The sequence below is a fragment of the Mobula birostris genome, chromosome 6 (assembly GCF_030028105.1).
Source record: "Mobula birostris isolate sMobBir1 chromosome 6, sMobBir1.hap1, whole genome shotgun sequence".
NCBI lineage: Eukaryota > Metazoa > Chordata > Chondrichthyes > Myliobatiformes > Myliobatidae > Mobula > Mobula birostris.
The window spans coordinates 181,002,026-181,023,053 of NC_092375.1; the positions used below are offsets into that span (position 1 = coordinate 181,002,026).

The following is a 21,028-nucleotide window of genomic DNA, read 5'->3' on the forward strand; positions in this document are numbered from 1 at the left end:
GTCCCATTGCAGAATGAAGATGGGATCGATCAGATGCCTCCTATGATGGATGAAAATTTGCTTGTACTTCTCAGCATTGAGGATTCCATTGATACTGACTATATCCATTCGTAGAAATGTAGCTGCACGCCCGCAGGGAACCTCTGCTGTGCTTCACTGTTGGCTGCAGACACTTATCCATGTAGTGCTCTCCAGCTCTTCTACAGACGAACTGCCTCCTGTTCGAGCCAAAAATGTTAAATTTTGACTCATCGGTCCAGAGCACTTTCTACCATTGTTCAGCATCCTAGTGTTTTTGTGTGTAGGGGAGTCTCTTGGTTTTGCCTCAACTATGGACAAATGGCTTTTTGGCAGCAACTCTTCCATGAAGACCACCTCTGAAAAGACTTCTTTGGACTGTAGAAGGGCGTACTTGAGGTTTCAGTTGTTTCTGTGAGCTCAGAGATGATAGCAGTACTGTACATCTTCTGATCTAGATGGAACATCAGTTTGATTGTCTTTCATCTGCTCCACTCAGTTTCTGTGGCCAGCCACCGTGTTTCTGGTCTTCAACTTTGCCCATTTCTTTTTGCTTCTTCTGAAGAGCTTGGACAGCACATCTTGAAACTCCTGTTTGCTGCAGGATTTCTGCATAGGAGAGACCTTGCTGATGCTGGATGACCACTTTTGTCTCGTTGCTATGCTCACTCTTGCCATGGTGTAAGAATTGATGATTTGACGGTTAAACTGTCATATCTGCCACACCCTCACCTTTTAGTTTGGTTGTCCATTGCCCAGATTGACTCCTTCTATATCTGTTTCTGTTTCAGTTAATCAGTTTAGTTCATTCAACTCATTAAGCTACTGATCTGTTTGTTATCTTTGTTTTATCTTGCATTGGGCTATATACCTACAAGTATTCAAGTTCTTATTTGAAAAGTGGTCTATGTTACTTTTTTTAATGAAATACAAAAATTTCTCTGTAACATTTAATTTTTTTTGGTAAATGTATGTTTGGAAATCTAAAATGTGCTCTTTTTTAATAACACACTAATGCAGAAGACAGTAAATTTTTATCAAAAATCTGGGGTGCCTGAGACTTTTACATAGAACTGTATACAACCAAAGGAAACAAAATTTCTCAAGACCACGGTGCACCCACAAAACATAAATCACATACAGCTCATAAACCAAAATATTACCATAAATAAATTAATCAAATATAATTCAAAATGTGTGTAGCGCACAGCGCGGGTAAACAATAAACAGTAATCTGACCTTGGTGGTTCCAGGGTATTCATTAGTTTCAGAGCCTGAGATAAGAAGCAGTTACCCAGTTTGGCGGTCCTAGTCCTGATGATTCTGTACGTCCCTCCTGATGGTAGTGGGTCAGAGGAATTGTGGAATGGCTGTTAGTGATCCTCAACAATGCTTCGGGCCTTTCGTCTGCAACACTCCAAGTAAATGTTACAAATGTCGGGAGGGAGATCCTGGTGATCCTCTCGGCAGTTTTTACTGTCCTTCAAAGTTGCCGGGGAACGCAGCAGGCTAGGTAGCAATTTTGATGTGTGTTGCTTGAATTTCCAGTATCTGCAGAATTCCTCGTGTTTGCGTTTTACTGTCCTTGTAGGGTTTTGTACTCTGATGCCTTGCAGCCTCCGTACTATACAGTGATTCAGCCGGACAGGACACTCTTGATGTATTCCTGTAGAAAGCTATGAGGGTGGTGGTAAGAATCTTGGAATGCTTCAATCACCCCAGAAGGTGCAGCTGCTGCTGTGTCTTCTTGACTAGTGAAGATGTGTTGTGTCCATTTTGTACACACCAAGGAACTTAGAGCTAGTCACTCTCTCCACATCAGAGCCATTGATGTGAAATTGAAAATGGCGGACCTTTGCCTTCCTGAAGTCCACAATCATTTCTTTTATCTTGTCCATGCTGAGACACAGGGTATTGTTCTTGCACAGTTGGACAGCCCTCTCTACTTCCTGTCTGCATACTGACTCATCACTGCTGCTTGATGATGTGGTTTGAGCTGAATCTGGCAGTGCAGTCGTGAGACAGGAGTGGCTGAACACAGAGCCCTGAGAGGCACCAATGCTCAGCCTGCTATTCCTTCAGCATTTGCAGTCTCGTGTCTCCATTCAATAAAACTGCCTCTTAAAAAGAGGTATCTTCATTACCTCATTGAATCAAGATAAAGATGTAAAATTCATTTTTAAGGCATCCAAAATTCATTTCAATAGCAAAGAGTTATTTATGAGGGGCATTATATTTTTGGATAAATCTCTCTGTTGATTTAAGTTAAAAATATAGCAGAATAGTGATATTTACCTAATCCTTCAGCACCTTCTTTTCACTAAACAATAGATGCTAACATTGGTGTTGTTTGCAGTTGCGAAATGATTCTTAAGTTTTGTCTTTAAATTTATAATAGTATGCTCTTAATAAATTAAACAGAAGTTTCATACAGGAATACAAATATGGAATTGCAGTTAGTTGGTATAAAAATAACTTTTGCATAATCAGTTACCTATGTGCTTATGTTTTAGGTATTTCATGATGTTGCATATAAAGCAAAGGACCGCAATGACTTGGTTGCTGGTGTGGATGAATTTCTTGATCAAGTGACTGTTTTGCCACCTGGAGAGTGGGATCCATCCATCCGAATAGAACCACCAAAGAGCGTACCTTCCCAGGTATGGACACTAACATGTTATGATTGTTGCATTATCGCCCAGCACTTTTGTTGAAAAATAATGGTGTTAATTGAATCATCAAAATTTAAGAACCATATGATGATTCATTTACAGGGGTTCCCAACCTGGGGTCAACAGACCGACCCCTTTCTTGATCCATGGCATAAAAAAGGTTGGGAACCTCTGATTTGGAAGTTAGGTTGTTTTGTGGCTTTTAAGAGTGAAGAACTGAACAATGCCATGTACTTGCATTGATAATGCTCACTGTAAACTACAGAACCAACTATATTTAGTCACAGCATAATATAACTTTAAAAAACATATCAAGATCAATGTAATTGATTTGGGAATACAGGTTTCATTAAATTATAATGGTATTCTAAATAGCAACTGAAATGAATGCCTCTAAGTAATTAAGTTCTAGTGTTAATCCAGTTAACTACAAAACTTGATGGACTCTTTGTGGACCTCAGAAAGGGTAACATGAGGGATCACACACCAGTCCTCATAGAGAGGTCAGAATTCCAAGGTGTCAATATCTCTGAGGATCTATCCTGGACCCAACAAATCGATGCAGCTACATAGAAGGCAGAACAATGGCTATATTTCATTTGGGGTTTGGCATGTCACCAAAGACATTTGCAAATTTCTACAGATATACTGTGGAGAGCGTTCTAACTGGCTGCATCCCCGTCTGGTATGGGGGTTGCTACTGCACAGGGTTGAAGTAAGCTGCAGAGAGTTGTAAACTTAGTCAGCTCCATCATGGTCACAAGTTTCCGTAGTATCCAGGACATCTACAAGGATCAATGCCTCAAGAAGGTGGTATCCATCATGAAGGATCCCCATCACCCAGGTCTCATACCTGCCATCAGGAAGGAGATACAGAGCGTGAAGGCACACTCTCAGTGACTCAGGAACAGCTTCTTCTCACCACCATCTGATTTCTGACTGGACATTGAACCCATGAACACTGCCTGCATTGTATTGCCGCGGCAATGACAACAAATGTAACAACATATGCTGGTGATGTCAAACCTGATTCTGATTTGCACTTGTATTTCATATATTCAACATACTTAACATCATTCATTGTGTGCATTAAAAATAACTAGTTACAGGACTGTTTTACTACTTTATTTATTTATTGAGATACAGTTTGGAATAGGCTCTTCTAGCCCTTTGAGCAGCACCACCCAGCGACCCCAGTTTAACTCTAGCTTAATCACGGGACAGTTTAAAATGACCAGTTAACCTACTAACCTGTCTATCTTCGGACTGTGGGAGGAGCACGAAAAACCCGGATAAAACAGGTGCATTCCATGCAGTGGATGTACAGACTCTTTACAGATGATATCAGAATTGAACTCTGAACTCCGACGCCCCGAGCTATGATCATGCCATGCCAACTGCTACACCACCATACCTTAAATTCATCTTGCATTTCTCTCTTCAGTATTCTGCACTACGCTTGGGGATGTTACAGTAATATTTAAAAGGTTGGACAGCTGTCCAGAAAATGGATGCATTTGGCCTAGATGATGAGTGAATGAAGATGCACTCGGTAGGGAATATCTTAACATGATGCAGACATGTACCTTGTAGATGGTGTAAGGAAGTTGGGGAGTCAGCAGATGTATCATTTGCTTAATAATACTTGCCCTTTGATCTGCTCCAGTAGCTCTGATAGGTATGTGGCTGGGCTGTTGGATTTGTTCGCAATGTGATGCCCTGATTATTAATGGTGGGTGATTCGGAAATGGTAATGCTGTTAATTTGATTGTTTCTTATAGATGATCATTGTCTGGCAAATAAAGATCCAAATCTGAGTGTTGTCCAAGTCCTGTTACTTCCTACATGAATTATTTTATTGGTTTTGCCTCTCTGGTTGGAAGCCCGTGACTAGCTTTGTGCCACAGGGATCGGTGCTGGGTCCATTGTTGTTTGTCACCTATGTCAATGGTATGGTTGATAATGTGGTAAACTGGATCAGCGGATTTGTATATGATGCCAAGATTGGGAGTGCAGTTAACAGAATCAGAATCAGGTCTAATATCTCTGACGTACGTTGTGAAATTTGTTGTTTTGTGGCAGCAGTACAATGCAATGCTTAAAAAATTGGTAAGCTGTGATACAGGCTATCAAAGCTTGCAGCAGGGTCTGGACCAGCTAGAAAATGGTCGAAAAATGGCAGATGAGTGCAGACAAATGGGAGGTGTTTTACTTTGGAAGGACAAACCAGGGTAGGATTTGCCTATTGAAGATACAGTACCGAAGAGTGCACTGGAACAAAGGAATTTTGGAATACAGATCCATAATTCCTAGAATGTGGCAAACCTTTAGATAGGGTTGTAAAGAGAGCTGTAGTCTCGTTGGCCTTCGCAAATCAGAGAATTGAGTTCAGCAGTTCAGATGTTATGTTGGATTTGTGTTAGACATTGGTGAGCACAAATTTGGAGTATTGCATGCAGTTTTGGTCACCATCTACAGGATCAGATGGAAAGAGTACAGAGAAATAGATGGACTGAACAGCCTCTTCCTGTGCTGTGGTGCTCTGTGACCTTATTACCTGAAAAGTTTCGTGGAGCTGAACACCATGCATTCTTCAGGAGACATCCAACATCCAGATTTTTTTTTAAATGGGGACAATTAAATTAACATATTTAACCAAATGAAAATTTTAAGCTCTCTGTTAAGCTGCAACAATATCAACACCTAGTGATGGGTATGAATCTAGCCCATAATTACATTATGAAAAGGCAATGTCAATCCAACAATTCTCAGATACTACTTGAATTTGCTTTGATTGAAATGTTATTTGTTGCAGTCAGTTTTAAAAAGTACTTAGATGGTTTACTGCACTTCTTTGGCAGTTAATAAATTATTGCCTTCCTTTAACAATGAATTGTCCCTGGTATTCTCATCTTTATTGCTAAAAGGTTGTTTATGGGGTGGAGTAGGGAGAAAGGAAATCCTTGTCTATTTTCAAAATTCCTTTTGTCGTTCTGAGTGCGGGTTGATGCTGGTGATAGATTGTAATTCAATATGCATCCATGACCTTGATCACAATCAGAAAGACAGATTTAAGGATCTAGTTTGTAATATCATGTTGGTGAATTTCAAATGCAAATCAGTAACAGACAGATGTTACCTTGCTACATTCAGTTTTTGATCTTTGTGTAAACATTGTCCAGGTTTGTAGCATATACACCTTTAGCATCTGTATCTGATCTTAATTAGTTCGCATTTCCACTCTCAGATGTCAAATTTCAAAACATTTAAAAAATTTCTTTCGGCAGGAGAAAAGGAAAATTCCAGGAATACCAAATGGAACCACAGCTCATGGAGATCCTGACCCACATGAGGAGCATACAGGTCCTGAGTTGCAGAGAACAGGAAGGTTAGTAAAAGTAAGATTCATGTTAACTGTGTTTTATTTCCTTCTGCTGTTTGATATGTGTGAGTGTACATTACGGTTGTTTTGCTACATTATTCCCCTTACAAACATTTCTAGGAAGGATCTGAAACAAAAATTGAAAAATAAAGGAACTCCCAATCTGTTATTATCTATGGACATATAATCACAGTTATAACAAGACATTTCTAATATTCAATATATACAATATCATACTATGCAAATTCTCCTGCCCATTGATATCAATTTGTGCCAGTTCGCCATTCTGAACACTAATCAACTATAAGATACTACAGCTGAATCTGATGTCCTTGCTCATTATCACGTGTGTGTGTGTGTGTGTGTGTGTGTGTGTGTGTGTGTGTGTGTGTGTATGTATGTATATATATGCGTGTGTGTGGTGGTGAGGGGTATAATCACTACATGATTCACTTGTTCATCACACATACGTAGCCATTCAGCGTGTTATATTTTCATCAGCGATGATCTTGGCAAACTCATCAATGAATTTCTCTGCTGCTTCGTGATCAGCAGACACTTTATCACCACAAATCTTTAAAAATAAAGTGTCATGCTTTTAAAAAAAATTTACATCCAGCCTGCTGAATATTCACAACGACCTTCAGTTTTCAGTTTGTAGTGACAGAGCTTTGTCTGTTCCATGATCAGCATAATATTAAGCCAAATATGTTCACTCTGACACTGAGGACCCCGCTCGTTCCATACGTGATTGAGATCTTTAGTTTCTGCTTTATGCAGTGTTTTTATATTTTTTATTAACTTCTGTTCAATATATATGTGAGGTTCCTTCTCAGAACTGCCTGTGATGCACAAAGACCTGTGCATCACTTGGGAACCTTCCCAGGACCTTGTGCAGTTTTCCACTTGTGATGTCATGTCAGCGCTCAAACAATTTCAGAGCTTTTCAGATTTTGGATAAGGGTTTCATATTAGTTCAGCAGATTCATTCTGAGGATGAGGTGAGATAGACTGGAATAGAGCTCTCTGGAGTTCAGAAGAATAAGAAGTGACCTTATTGAAATATAAAATATTCTGAGATACTTGACAAAAAAGATGTAAGAGATCTAAAACTGGGGAACATAGCTCAGAATGAAAGGTTAATCCCATTGGCTAAATGAGGAATTCCTTCTTCCAGTGGAATGCAAATACTGAGAATTTCCTTCTCCAGAGAGGATTCATTAGTTACATTGAGGGTTGACATGAAATTTGGGACTAAAAGAGAACCCAGAATAATGAAAAATGGGCAGGAAAATCGAGTACCCGCTACCTGATTTTTTGGTAGAGGAAGAATTGTCTGCCAAGAGAATGCAGAGAGCTTTTTGTGGACAGAACTCCAGCCACACACACCCATCTGGACTGCTCTGCATATGTCTTTACATGATGAATACAACTGAAAACTGTACAACATCTGTAGCAGGGGAGAATTCTCTGCAGAGAATAGGTTTAGTGCTTGTACTTAAGCAGATGAATGTTTTTTGATTTTTACATTTACATATTGAAATATCTTTTGATTCCTTCAAAACCAGGCTATTTGGTGGATTATGTGAAGACATCAAAAGAAAAATCCCATTTTTTTGGAGTGACTTTAGGGACGCTTTAAACTTGCAGTGTGTGGCATCTTTCTTATTCTTGTACTGTGCCTGTATGTCGCCTGTCATTACATTTGGTGGTCTGCTGGGAGAAGCTACAGAAGGTTCCATAGTAAGTTCGATGATTTTTCTAGAAAATTAATTTTGTATGGTGTGAATTACCTTTGCTGCCTTGCTTATACCGCATTTTAATTTCTGTTATTAATGTGCAAATCCTTTTCTGTACTTGGTTCACTGAGGTAAATATGGTTGATGCATTAGCTGTGAGCAGTGAGAATAACATACAGTAATTTTAGAAAATAAGATTGCTGGCACGACCAATAATTAATGCTTATCCCTGGTTGCCCTTGAGAAATATGAATGTTCTGTTTGAACTGCTGTAGTTCTTGTGGTGAAGGCAATTATTTAATTACATATTATTTATTTCTAGTTGTAACCAGGCCAGAAAGGTATTCAATATTTGTATCACGTTCATACACAAATAGTTCTCTTGCTTTAATAATCAATTGAATTACTAAGCCTTGAAAATTGACTCATACAATGCTCATTATCTGCTATATAGTCTTCCCACTTGATTATAAAACTGACATAATTAATTTGTATTTTCTACCACAGCATTCTTATGGTAAAAACATAAGAAATAAGAATAGGGCTAGGCCATCTGTTGTTTGAGCCTGCTGTGGCACTCAGTGAGATCATGAATGAACAGTTCCTAGCCTCGGCTCTTGTTACCTGGATTTTTGCTATAACCGTTCTTGTAGATTTAAAAATTCCACAACCTTGAGTGTATTCGTTGATTTAGCCTCCTCAGTGCTCAGGGAGCAGAATTCCAAAGAGACATGATCCTCTGAAAAAAGAAATTTCTTTTCTTCTCCATTTGAAATGGATGGCCTCTAATTCTGAAACTACGTTCTCTAATTCTAGAATCTCCCACAAGGGATACATCTTTTCAAGAAACATTCTGTTAAGCCCTCTCAGGATCTTATGTTTTTTTTAAAAATAATATCATCTTGTACTGCAAAAGAATCTAGTGCTTTCCCAGCAAATATGATGAATAAATTCTTCTTGGGCTCCCAGCCGGGTACAGGTATCAATTATAAAAAGAATTTTAATGAAGATGGTCTCACTCCAAGTAAGAATTGGAATTCAATTGTAAACAAGGTGGGAGACAGGAAACCTGATTGGATGAGGACTAACCAATCAGGAGGGACAGACTATGGGGCTATATATACCACCAGACTAGACATGCCCAGGTATCATCCCTAATGAAGATGACTGAGTTTGCCATTGAAACATTGGTTATAATCGATACCTGCACCCTGCTGGAAGCCCAAGAAGAGTTTATTCATCATCTCATACCCTTCTAAACTGAGTACTCTTGGAGTGTAGTAGTAAAACCTTGTACAGTTGCAGCAAGATTTTTATACTTTTCTGCTCCGTCTCTTCTGCAACAAAGATAAATCTCCATTTTCCTCTCTTAATTACTTGTGTTTCTGCACTCATGTTCTGCGTTTCACATACAAGGGCATCATGTCAATCTCACTGGCAGTATTTTGTCTGTCTCTATTCTGCTTTTTCATTCCTTCTACCAAAGTGGACAACCTTACGTTTCGCCATCTCTGCACTACTAAAACTCTCACGCTCTGTTTGTCTGTTTGTGACATAGCACAAATGGTGCATTACAGCGGCACTAATATGCGCTAACTTACAGAATGCATGCAAAGTTCAGGGTTATATATTCGTATAAAATTGCTCACTCGCCAAAATCAACAGCCCCGCTTTCACCTGAGACCTGATGTCAGCCTTGATGGAAACTGTGACGTGACAGCATGATGCATGTGCACGGCCAGCCTCAGAAGCAACTCACGATGCTCACACCAGCAACACCAACTGGAGCAAAAGAGCAGGGCAGCTCTATTTCGAGCAGTCACATTCTGCTAATCACCATCAGCATGTGCGAGATTGGAACAGATCAAACTGAGATCCATCAATAAGAGATAATTAAATCTTATTGTAATGATGTACTTCGAGGCACCCATCAAACCCTTTGCTGCAGTCAAAGGACAATGGTGACTATATCACATCCATTTAAGAGAGCGCCAACCACATCATCAAGAATAATCAGCATCTTAGAAGCCTTGATGTTACTGTTTCGTATCTTCTATCCAGCATTAAGGTAAAAAAAAAATGGTCAGCCTAATTATGCCGCTTGGAAAGAGAAGGGGGACATTATGGTCAAGAGATGATGCCAAACATCATCGGGAAGTGGCAAGGAGAGGGAGAGAACAAGAATCAGATGAGGCCAGGGATGCACGACTCCAGGATCAAAGAGTCAGGACAAAAAAAGATGAGAGAAGAAGAGACAGAGGAGGAGAGGCATGCACATCTCCAAAATGACAACAACTGGCATAGAAGAAGGAGACAAAGAGACAAAGGAGCTGAGAAATGCACCGCTCCAGGATCAGAGACAAAGAACAAACAGCAGAAGAGATGAAGAGACGGGGGATGAAAGGGCTGCATGTCTCCAGAATGACAAAAACAGGCACAGGAGCAAAGAAGCAGACAAAGAACCAGAGAAATGCACGTCTCCAAAGAGGAAGAGACAAAGAAGCAGAGAAATGCACGTCTCCAAAATCGGAGACAAAGAATAAACAGCAGAAGAGGTGAAGAGATGGCGCGTGAAAGGGCTGCACCTCTCCAGAATGACAATGAGAGGCACAAGGGTGGCAGATCAATGATGCCATCAAAAGTGTCCTTCATTAAATGAGGAGGAGCTATATTTGTTTTGCTACGCGTCGTTCTTCTTTAATAAACTGATGTTTTCTTCTTCGATTTTCAAAGCAAAGCGATTCCAATAGCATTCAGGAAAAGTTAACGTTCATTCTGGTCACATCAGACTGCACCACCCTTCTGTCAAAGGGTGCCCCAACAGGTCACTCCGTCGTCTAGTATTTTACTCTTATCTGCCACATTCTTGCCCATTCATTTGTTATTTTTTCTGTCCATCTGCAGAACTATGCATCCTCCTTACAATTTGCTTTCCCAAATATCTTTATATTATCAGCAAATTTGCCAACTACCCAGTATATGTCATGAAATTTGTTGTTCTGCAGCAGCAGTACTTTGTAATACATAATAATAAAAACAGTAAATTACAGTAAGATCTACACACACACACACACACACACACACACACACACACACACACAGATTGATAAGGTAGAAGGAGTCAATTTCAGAAAACCTAGCACATTTATTTTTCAACATAGTCCCCTCCTACATTTACGCACTTAGTCCAGCGGTCGTGGAGCATACGGATCTTGGACCTCCAGAAAGTGTCCACAGCATGGGTGATTGATAAGTTCATGGCCTAAGGTAGAAGGAGATGAGTTATTAACTTCAAACTTTCTGCATAATCACTCAAAGAGTTGATTTGCATGTGCATGTAACGAGAGCTGTATAACTCATCTCCTTCTACCTTAGGCCGCATACTTATCAATCACCTCTGCCGTGGACACTTTCTAGAGGTCCAAGATCTGTATGCTCCACGACCGCTGGACTAAGTGCGCAAATGTAGGAGGGGACTAGTGTGTGATTTCAGGCTGCTGTATCTCCTTCCTGATGGTGGCAATGAGAAGAAGAGAAGAGGGCATGTCCTAGGTGATGGGGGTCCTTAATGATGGATGCTGCCTTTTTGAGGCATCGCTCCATGCAAACGTCCTGGATGCTGGGGAGTGCAGTGCCCATGATGGAGCTGACTGAGCTTACAACTTCCTGCAGCTTGTTTCGATCCTGTGCTGTAGCCTCTCACCCCAAAACCAGACGGAGATGCAACCAGTTAGAATGCTCTCCAGGGTACATCGGTAGAAATTTCCCACTCAGGAGATTTCCAATAATCACTTACTAAACTCTGTACTTACATCATAGCACTGACTAAAATAGCATCTGAAAAAATAATACAATATGAAGTTTATATTTCATGTAAATTTCATAGGGATCGCTGCTCAAATAATTGTGTACAGTGGTGATAAAATTACTATTGACCTAAAAAAAAATTAATGGAAATGGATCAGCCATGATGAAATGATGGAGCAGACTTGATGGGCCAGATGGCCTAATTGTGCTCTTATCTCTTATGGTAATCAAAACTATAATTAGCCATAAACACGAGAAAGTCTGCAGATGCACGGCAACACACAAAAAATGGTGGAGGAGCGCAGCAGGTCAGGTAGCATCTATGGTTATCAAAAGCAGTTGACATTTTTGGCTGAGCCTTCTTCAGGACTGAGGAGGAAGGGAGAAGATTTCAGAATAGTGAGGGGAGGGAAAGGAGGGTAGCTGGAAAGTAATAGGTGAAGCCAGGAGGGTGGGAAAGTTCTCGGGCTGGAGGAGAAGGAATCTGATTGGAGAGGAGAATGGACCATGGGAGAAAAGGAAGGAGGACGGGACCCAGGGGAAGTAATTGGTGGGTGAGAAGAGGTAAAAGGTCATAGTTGGGAATTGAGGAAGGTGGGGGGGGGTATTTTGTTTACTGGAAAGAAAATCAATATTCATACCATCAGTTTGGAGGCTATCCACAGGCTATGAGGTGCCCCTCCTCCGCCCTGATGGTGGCATCATTTTGACACAAGAGGAGGCCATGGACTAACATGTTAAAACATGAATGGGAATCAGATTTAAAATGGTTAGCCACTGGGAAGTCCTGCTTGTGGCAGATGGAGCAGAGGTGCTCGGCAAAGCGGTCCTCCAATTTACCATGGCTCTCACCAGTGCAGAGGAGGCCGCATTGGGAGCACTGGACATCTAGCAAGACAGACATCTGTTTACATGAAATTTATAGATTCAAACCATATTCAGGTATGAATCATCTCGTACTGTATATATCATATGCTGTATATGAATTGTCATATATACGAATAATATTCGGTCCTAAAACTATTCACAATAGAACTGTATTTACTGAAAAAATTGGCAAATTGGTGTGCACAGGATAATGCCTTCTTATTCATCTACTTTACATTTATCAGAAAACTATATATCAACAGTAAATTATATCAAAATTACTCTTTTGTTTCCAGAGTGCAATTGAATCTCTCTTTGGAGCGTCCATGACAGGCATAGCATATTCGCTGTTTGCAGGGCAGCCACTAACAATCTTGGGGAGTACAGGGCCGGTCTTGGTGTTTGAGAAAATACTGTTTAAATTCTGCAAGTAAGTATCCCAATTACTACTTTCAGTTTTCTGCACAGATTAAACAGTTGTCCTGGGGGTGGTGGGGAATAAAATTTTACTGGTCTTGAACAAGCTAGTGTAATGCGTGAAACCTCCCCTTTATTGATTGTTGCAGAAAACGCACTGTGTAATAAAATAAACGTTTTAAGGAGAATATACAGTGGATTCTGGTTAATTGCGACACACTGTGACCAGTACATTTTGGTCCAATTAAGTAGCTGTCCCAATTATCTGAAGTTTCATGGAAATAGTTAAAAAATGTATAAGAAAGCCAAGCTAACATTTAACTGAGTAAAAAATTATGAATTTTAATGAAATGCAGAACAAATTAGAACACTACTTATACTACTACAATACTATAAAACTGTGTATTAGTTCCTAATTGTTATCCGGAATTCACTCCATGTACGCTGATGTGTTGTTTTGGTTGACTGTCAATATGCAAAATCAATGCAGGCACTTAAGTACAGATAATGAACTGCCTTCATCCAATGCTTCCGACAATTTCATCCTCCAAATCTTCTTTTTCATTGTAACATTCAAGATGATTGTTGATACCTTTAAATTCTTCACAGTTCTTTACTTGTTGAAGTAGTAAAATTGTTTAATTTTCACTCCCAGCCATTTCTGGCATCTCCAAGCCTGAAACTGCAGTGATCAAAACAGTTCTGAATTGTTTTACTGTTTATTAATTGTCATCTCTCAGTGACAAAAATCACTGCTCTTTGAACACAAACATGCAAGTGTTGCTACATTAAAAACTGTTCGCTCTAAGCATGATGTAGTACCTAACTGCCACATGACGTGCATGTGAATGACGCTAGTTAGGAAATATTTGGCTACAGTCTCCTGCCCCAGTTAAATGGCATCGTGTCCCAAATAAATGAAGGGAAACCTGGCTATCTTTTCAATTTGGTTTTGTTCTTTAAGAGTTGTCCCAAATAAGTTTCTGTCTTGATGGCCCGATTAACTGAAATTCACTCTATTCGTATAAAGGGATACAGTGGCACTGATGCTCTCAATTTGTATATCTAATAATTGTAGCAAAGCATTAATCCATGGCCAAGAACAATTTGTAACTATGGAGGTTAATGGAAAGGAGAACAAGCCCATGTCTTTGTATCTATTTTAATCAACAGGAGAAATGAGACATGAGGGCAGCACAGTAGTGTATTGGTTAGCATCACACTTTACAGTACAGGTGGCCTGGTTCAATTCCTGCCGCTGCTTGTAATGATTTTGTACGTTCTCTCCGTGACCGCACGGGTTTCCTTCCGCTGTCCAAAGACATACCGATTGGTAGGTTAATTGGTCATTGTAAATTGTACTCTGCTTAACTAGGATTAAATCGGGGGTTGCTGGGCAATGAGGGTCAAAGGGTTGGAAAGGCCTATTCCACACTGTATCACAATAAATAAAATGTTGCGTGGAATTGCCATCCCTACCCTGCTCTGCTGCTCCTATCATCTCATTAGTGCAGGGATTGCTTGACTCCTATGATTGCCTGCAACTTGTTGTGAACATTGTTATAACAAGCCTTGGTGGCAGCATTCTGAGTTTGCGTGACATCAAAGTAATTTCCCTGTGTGGAAGTCATTGATGTTTTTTTGGCTTAGTATCCAAGTCTTTGGAGAATTACAGATTCCACTGACATAATAGCTCCCATTGTGTTCTCAATGAGTCAGTAGGAACCTTTGATCCTTTGTGGAAATGGTATAACTTTCCTGATTTGCACCTGCATCAATAAAATCTTAAGTGTATCATCAGAAACACGTTGAGCCTGCTCACTATACTGTATTTTTCAAAAATCTACCCGTGCTTTTTGAGCATTGTTGCAAATATTTAAAGCTGTTGAAAAATAACTGGACAGCTACTTTACCAGTTTTAAAGCGTTAGTTGACAAAATTAGATGTAGTTTTGAAGATGGTAAATAATTTAATAAGCTGTTCATCATTACGCAAGAAGAACATAATTTAAGTAGCAAAATTTTTCGTCATTTATAACAAAGTTTTTAAGATTATTAAAACTTACTGCACAGTACTCCAGAAATTTTAAACACTGGCCATCATTTATTGAATTGATTGAAAAATTGAGATTGTCAGAGTCTGAATAGAGGTATCAAAGTGACTTGTAATTTAAAGGTTATGCCTGCTTTCTATTTATGTAACAGCTAATATATGGAAATAATTTAAAATTTTTACCTTCATTATCTCAGGAATGTATTGAAGAATCCAACATCATCCACATAGAATATTGAAGAGTAGAGCAAAGGAACAGGCCATTCGGCCCACAACATTGTGCCGACCAGCTAAAAAGCAAATCAAAAACATTCAAACTCTAATCCCTCCTACCTACACAATGTCGATATCCCACCATCTTCCTTACATCCATGTGCCTGACTAAACACCTCTTAAAAGCCTCCAATGTATTTACCTCTACCACCATACCAGGCAGCACATTCTGGGCATCCATGATTCTTTGAATAAAAAACTTACCCCTCATATCCCCTTCTCATCTTCAGTGGTATTAGACATTTCAGCCCTGGGAAACAGATACTCCCTGTTCACTCTATCTATCTCTACTATTTACTTTATCTTTGCTCTCATAACCTTATAAAGTCCTATCAGATCTCCCTTCAGCTTTCAGCACTCCAGAGAAGACAAGCCAACTATGTCCAGGCTCTCTTGATAGAAGATGCCCTCTAAACCAGGGAGCAGCCTGGTAAACATTTTTTGAGGAAATTACAAGTAGGCTAGGCAAGGGAGATGCAGTGGATGTTGTATATTTGGATTTTCAGAAGGCCTTTGACAAGGTGCCACACATGAGGCTACTTAACAAGATAAGAACCCATGGAATGATGGGAAAGTTACATACATGGATAGGGCGTTGGCTGATTGGCAGGAAACAGAGAGTGGGAATAAAGGATATCCTATTCTGGTTGGCTGCTGGTTACCAGTGGTGTTCCACAGGGGTCCGTGTTGGGGCCGCTTCTTTTTACGTTGTACATCAACGATTTGGGTTATGGAATAGATGGCTTTGTGGCTAAGTTTGCTGATGATACGAAGATAGGTGGAGGGGCTGGTAGTGCTGAAGAAACAGAGTCTGCAGAGAGACTTGGATAGATTGGAAGAATGGGCAGAGAAGTGGCAAATGAAATACAATGTTGGAAAGTGTATGGTTATGCACATTGGCAGAAGAAATAAACGGGCAGGCTATTATTTAAATGGGGAGAGAATTCAAAGTTCTGAGATGCAACGGGACTTGGGAGTCCTCGTGCAGGATACCCTTAAGGTTAACCTCCAGGTTGAGTCAGTGGTGAAGAAGGTGAATGCAATGTTGGCATTCATTTCTAGAGGAAAATAGTATAGGAGCAGGGATGTGATGTTGAGGCTCTATAAGGCACTGGTAAGACCTCACTTGGAGTACTGTGGGCAGTTTTGCTCTCCTTATTAAAGAAAGGATGTGCCGATGTTGGAGAGGGTACAGAGAAGATTCACTAGAATGATTCTGGGAGTGAGAGGATTACCATATGAGGAACGTTTGTCCGCTCTTGGACTGTATTCCTTGGAGTTTAGAAGAACAAGGGCGGACCTCATAGAAACGTTTCGAATGCTGAAAGGCGTGGACAGAGTGGATGTGGCAAAGTTGTTTCCCATGATGGGGGAGTCTAGTACGAGAGGGCATGACTTAAGGATTGAAGGGCGCTCATTCAGAACAGAGATGCAAAGAAATTTTTTTAGTCAGAGGGTGGTGAATCTGTGGAATTTGTTGCCACGGGCAGCAGTGGAGGCCAAGTCATTGGGTGTATTTAAGGCAGAAATTGATAGGTATCTGAGTAGCCAGGGCATCAAAGGTTATGGTGAGAAGGCGGGGGAGTGGGACTAAATGGGAGAATGGATCAGCTCATGATAAAATGGTGGAACAGACTCAATGGGCCGAATGGCCAACTTCTGCTCCTTTGTCTTATGGTCTTATGGTCTAAACCTCTTCTGCACCCACTCCAAAGCCTTAATATTCTTCCTATATAGGGGTGACCGGAACTGTATGCAATACTCCAGACGTGGCCAAACCAGAGTTTTATAAAGTTGCAACATAACCTCTTCACCTTCAAACTTAAAGCCTCGACTAATAAAAGCAAGCTTTCTTAATCACCTTATCGATCCGTATATCCACTTTCAAGGAACTGTGAACTTGGATCCCGAGATCCCTCTGCTCAGTAACACTGTTAAGGATGTTGTCCTTAACAATGTACTGCTTCATGGCATTTGCCCTACCAAGGTGCAACACCTCACATTTATCTGGGTTAAACTCCCATCTGCATATCTCTGCCTATATCTGCCAATGATCTATACCGTGCAAATGATCTATATTCTTTGCCAGTCCTCTACACCATCCACAACTCCACTAATCTTGGTATCATCTGCAAACTTACCAACCCATCTACATATTCATCCAGATCATTTATATACATCACAAACAACAGAGGCCCCAGCACAAATCCCATTGAATGTTTTAAAGTTAACAATGATAAGAATATCATAAAGCATTAAGATTTGTTAAATTGCATGTAGATTTTGCAGTATATCCTTCTGTTGTGTCATATGTCTATCTATTATTTAATCTTTTTACAACAGAGAATATGGCTTATCCTATCTTTCTTTGAGAACGTGTATTGGACTTTGGACAGCTACTCTCTGTTTGGTTCTTGTTGCTACGGATGCAAGTTCATTGGTATGCTACATCACCCGGTTCACCGAAGAAGCATTTGCTTCCCTTATTTGCATTATATTCATCTATGAGGCTTTAGAGAAGCTGTATCACCTTGGTGAGACATACCCTATCAACATGCACAATCGTCTGGAACAACTGACACATTATTTGTAAGTATTTAGTCATTGTTCCAAAACTTAAAGAATCATGCTAGATGTATCTTTGCCAGAGCAGCCACAGTAACGGTTTGTGCGATACTTTTACATCTCGGGGCGTTCCGGAGTCTGGAGTTCGTAGATCAATTCCGTCACCGTTTTGTAAGGAGTTTGTACGTTTTCCCCGTGGAGTGTACTGATTTTCCGCAGGTGCTCCGATTTCCTCCCACAGTCCAAAGGCGTACCGGTTAGTTGGTTAACTGGTCATTATAAATAGTCCTGTGTCCAGTCAGAGAGGCGGCCATATACCATCACTCTCTGGCTTCTCCTATTAAACCAATATCTCATCCGATTTACTACCTCATCTTATACTCCAAACGACTGAACCTTCTTGACTAACCTCCCTTATGGGACCTTGACCAAGTCTTTGCTAAAGTTCATGCTCTTGAGCTCCATGAACATCTGCATCCTCAGTGAAGGCATGTGAGTGACAAAGAAATGGCTGGTACCCTGATGTCAAAGTTCAAAGTAAATTTATTATCAAAGACCATATACAACCTTGAGCTTTCCCTTGTAGGCCACTTCAATAAACCCATAATAGAATAATAACCATAATAGAATCAATGAAAGGCTGCATCAACATGGGTGTTCAATCAGTGTGCCAAAGACAGTAAACTGAGCAAACACAAAAATAAAGAAATAATAAATAAATAAGCAAGCAAGCAAGTGATATCGAGAACATGAGTTGAAGAGTCCTTGAAGGTTGTGGTGGGATAAGTGAAGTTGAGTGATGTTATCCACTTTGGTTCAAGAGCCTGATGGTTGAGGGGTAATAACTGTTCCTGAACCTGGTGGTGTGAGTCCTGAGACTCCTGTACCTTCTTCCTGATGGCAGCAGTGAGAAGAGAGCATGTCCTGGGTGGTGGGTCCCTGATGATGGAATCAGAATCAGGGTTAACATCACTGACATGTTGTAAAATTTGATTTTTTTTTTGTGGCAGCAGTAGAATGGGATACGTAATAATAGAGAAAATAAACTGTATTATAGTAAGTATGTATTAAATAGCTAAATTATATAAGTAATTAAAGTGATAAGGTAGTGTTCATGGGTTCAATGTCCATTCAGAAATCTGATGGCAGAGGGGAAGGAGCTGTTCCTGAATCGTTGAGTGTGTGCCTTCAGGCTCCTGATGGTAGTAATGAGAAGAGGGCTAGTCCTGGCTGATGGGGGTCCTTAATGATGGATGTCGCCTTTTTGAGGCATTGCTTCTTGAAGATGTCCTGGATACTATGGAGGCCCATGATGGAGCTGAGTGAGTTCACAACTTTCTGCAGCAGCTTCTGCACCTCCCCCCTCATATCAGACAGCGATGCAGCCATTCAGAATGGTACATCTGTAGAAATTTGTGAGAATCTTTGGTGACATACCAAATCTCCTCAAACTCCCAGTGAAATATAGCCACTGTCCTGCCTTCTTTGTAGCTGCATCGATATGTTGGACCCAGGATAGAGCCTCAGCGATATCGACACCCAGGAACTTGAAACTGCTCACCCTTTCAACTTCTGATCCCTCTATGAGGAGTAGTGTATGTTCCCTTGTCTTGTTCTTTTTGAATTCCAGTTTTTGGTCTTACTAATGTTGAGTGCAAGGTGTTTGCTGTGACACCACTCAACTAGCTAATAGATCTCATTCCTGTATGCCTTCTCTTCACTATCTGAGATTCTGCCAACAGTGGTATCATCTGCAAATATATAGATGGTATTTGAGCTGTGACATGCGTGTACAGAGAGTAGAGCAGTGGGCCAAGCACACATCTGAGGTGGGCCGGTGTTGATTGTCAGCAAGGTGGAGATGTTATTTCCGGTCTGCAAAGATTGTGGTCTTCCAGTGAGGAAGTAAAGGATCCAATTGCAGAGGGTAGTATAGAGGCCCAGATTTTGGAGATTTTCTATCAGAACTGTAGGAATGGTTGTGTTACGCGCTGAGCTATAGTCAATGAATGACACACTGACATAAGAATTAGTATCGTCCAGGTGATCTAAGGCCACGTGTAGAGCCAGTGGGATTGCATCCACAGTTGACCTGTGTGGCAATAGGCAAATTGTAGTGAGTCCAGGTCCTTGCTGAGACAGCAGTTAATTCTAGCCATAACCAACTTTGTAAAGTGCTTCATCATCATAGACGTGAGTGCTACTGGGTGATAGTTATTAAGGCAGCTTACCCTGCTCTTCTGGGGCATCGATTTGATTGTTGCCCTTTTGAAGCAAGTGGGAGCTTCCGAGTATAGCAATGAGATGTTGAAAATGCTGCTTTCCTATGACAATGCTCCATGCTCAATGGCGGGGAGGGCGTTACCTTTGGTGGACTATCCACTATTTAATGTCCAATTTTATGTTCAAGGGCATTGGTGTTTCAATACCAGGCTGCGATGCAGCCAGTCAATATAGTCTTGTAAGTGCTGTGCCCAGGCCAGGCCATCCAAAATGATAACACTGATATACCCAACATTGCAGAAGTTGTTACTACCACCCAATGGGACACCGCTCTATCATTAACAAAATGATGGAGGCTGTTGTCTGCAATGCCGTCATGGCAATTATTTAGCAGTAACCAACTTGCTGATGCCTAGTTTAGATTTTATCCGGACTACTGAGAGTTCATCGTGCTTTGATACATCCAGCGACCAAAGATCACAGTTCCACAGGTGAAGTCAGAGCAATGACAGTTGATAATATAAAAGTATTTGTCTAAATGTGGCATCAAGGCAACCCTGTAAAATTAAAGCCAATATGTATAGGAGGGAAAATATTATAACAACTGGATTCATAAATCACACGAAGGAAAATGATTGTGGTTGTGGAGATCACTCATTTTAGCCCCAGGATATCACCGAAAGATTTCTAAAGACAGTGTCTATACATTTCCAGCTGCTTCATTAATCACCTGTCCATCAGAAGTGGAAATGTTCACTGATGAATGTGCAATATTCAATTCCATTCACTTTCTCAGCAAAATAAAGGATCCCATACCTAGATAAGATCTTCATTGTACCCTGTACAATTTGCCTATCAACCTCATGTGGGAGTGGATGATGCCATCGTCTACCTGTTGTACTGAGCTCACTCCCACCTGGATGATGCTGGTGGCATTGTGAGAATCACTTTTTTGATTCCTCTTGTGCCTTCAGTACAATCCAGCCACCACTTCTGAGCAAGAAGCTGCAAAG

The 21,028-nt window shown here is 40.5% G+C and overlaps 1 protein-coding gene across 4 annotated transcripts in view; it reads left to right on the top strand.

The window, feature by feature from the left end:
• The window catches only part of LOC140199629 (sodium-driven chloride bicarbonate exchanger-like), a 248,613-nt gene that overhangs the window by 181,737 nt on the left and 45,848 nt on the right, over positions 1 to 21,028 (top strand). For all 4 annotated transcript variants that reach the window (XM_072262026.1, XM_072262027.1, XM_072262024.1 and 1 more), the window contains 5 exons: positions 2,532 to 2,678; positions 5,978 to 6,078; positions 7,641 to 7,815; positions 12,782 to 12,915; positions 17,571 to 17,816. In XM_072262026.1, the coding sequence (XP_072118127.1) occupies positions 2,532 to 2,678; positions 5,978 to 6,078; positions 7,641 to 7,815; positions 12,782 to 12,915; positions 17,571 to 17,816 (803 nt within the window). The remainder of the gene's footprint in view (positions 1 to 2,531; positions 2,679 to 5,977; positions 6,079 to 7,640; positions 7,816 to 12,781; positions 12,916 to 17,570; positions 17,817 to 21,028) is intronic.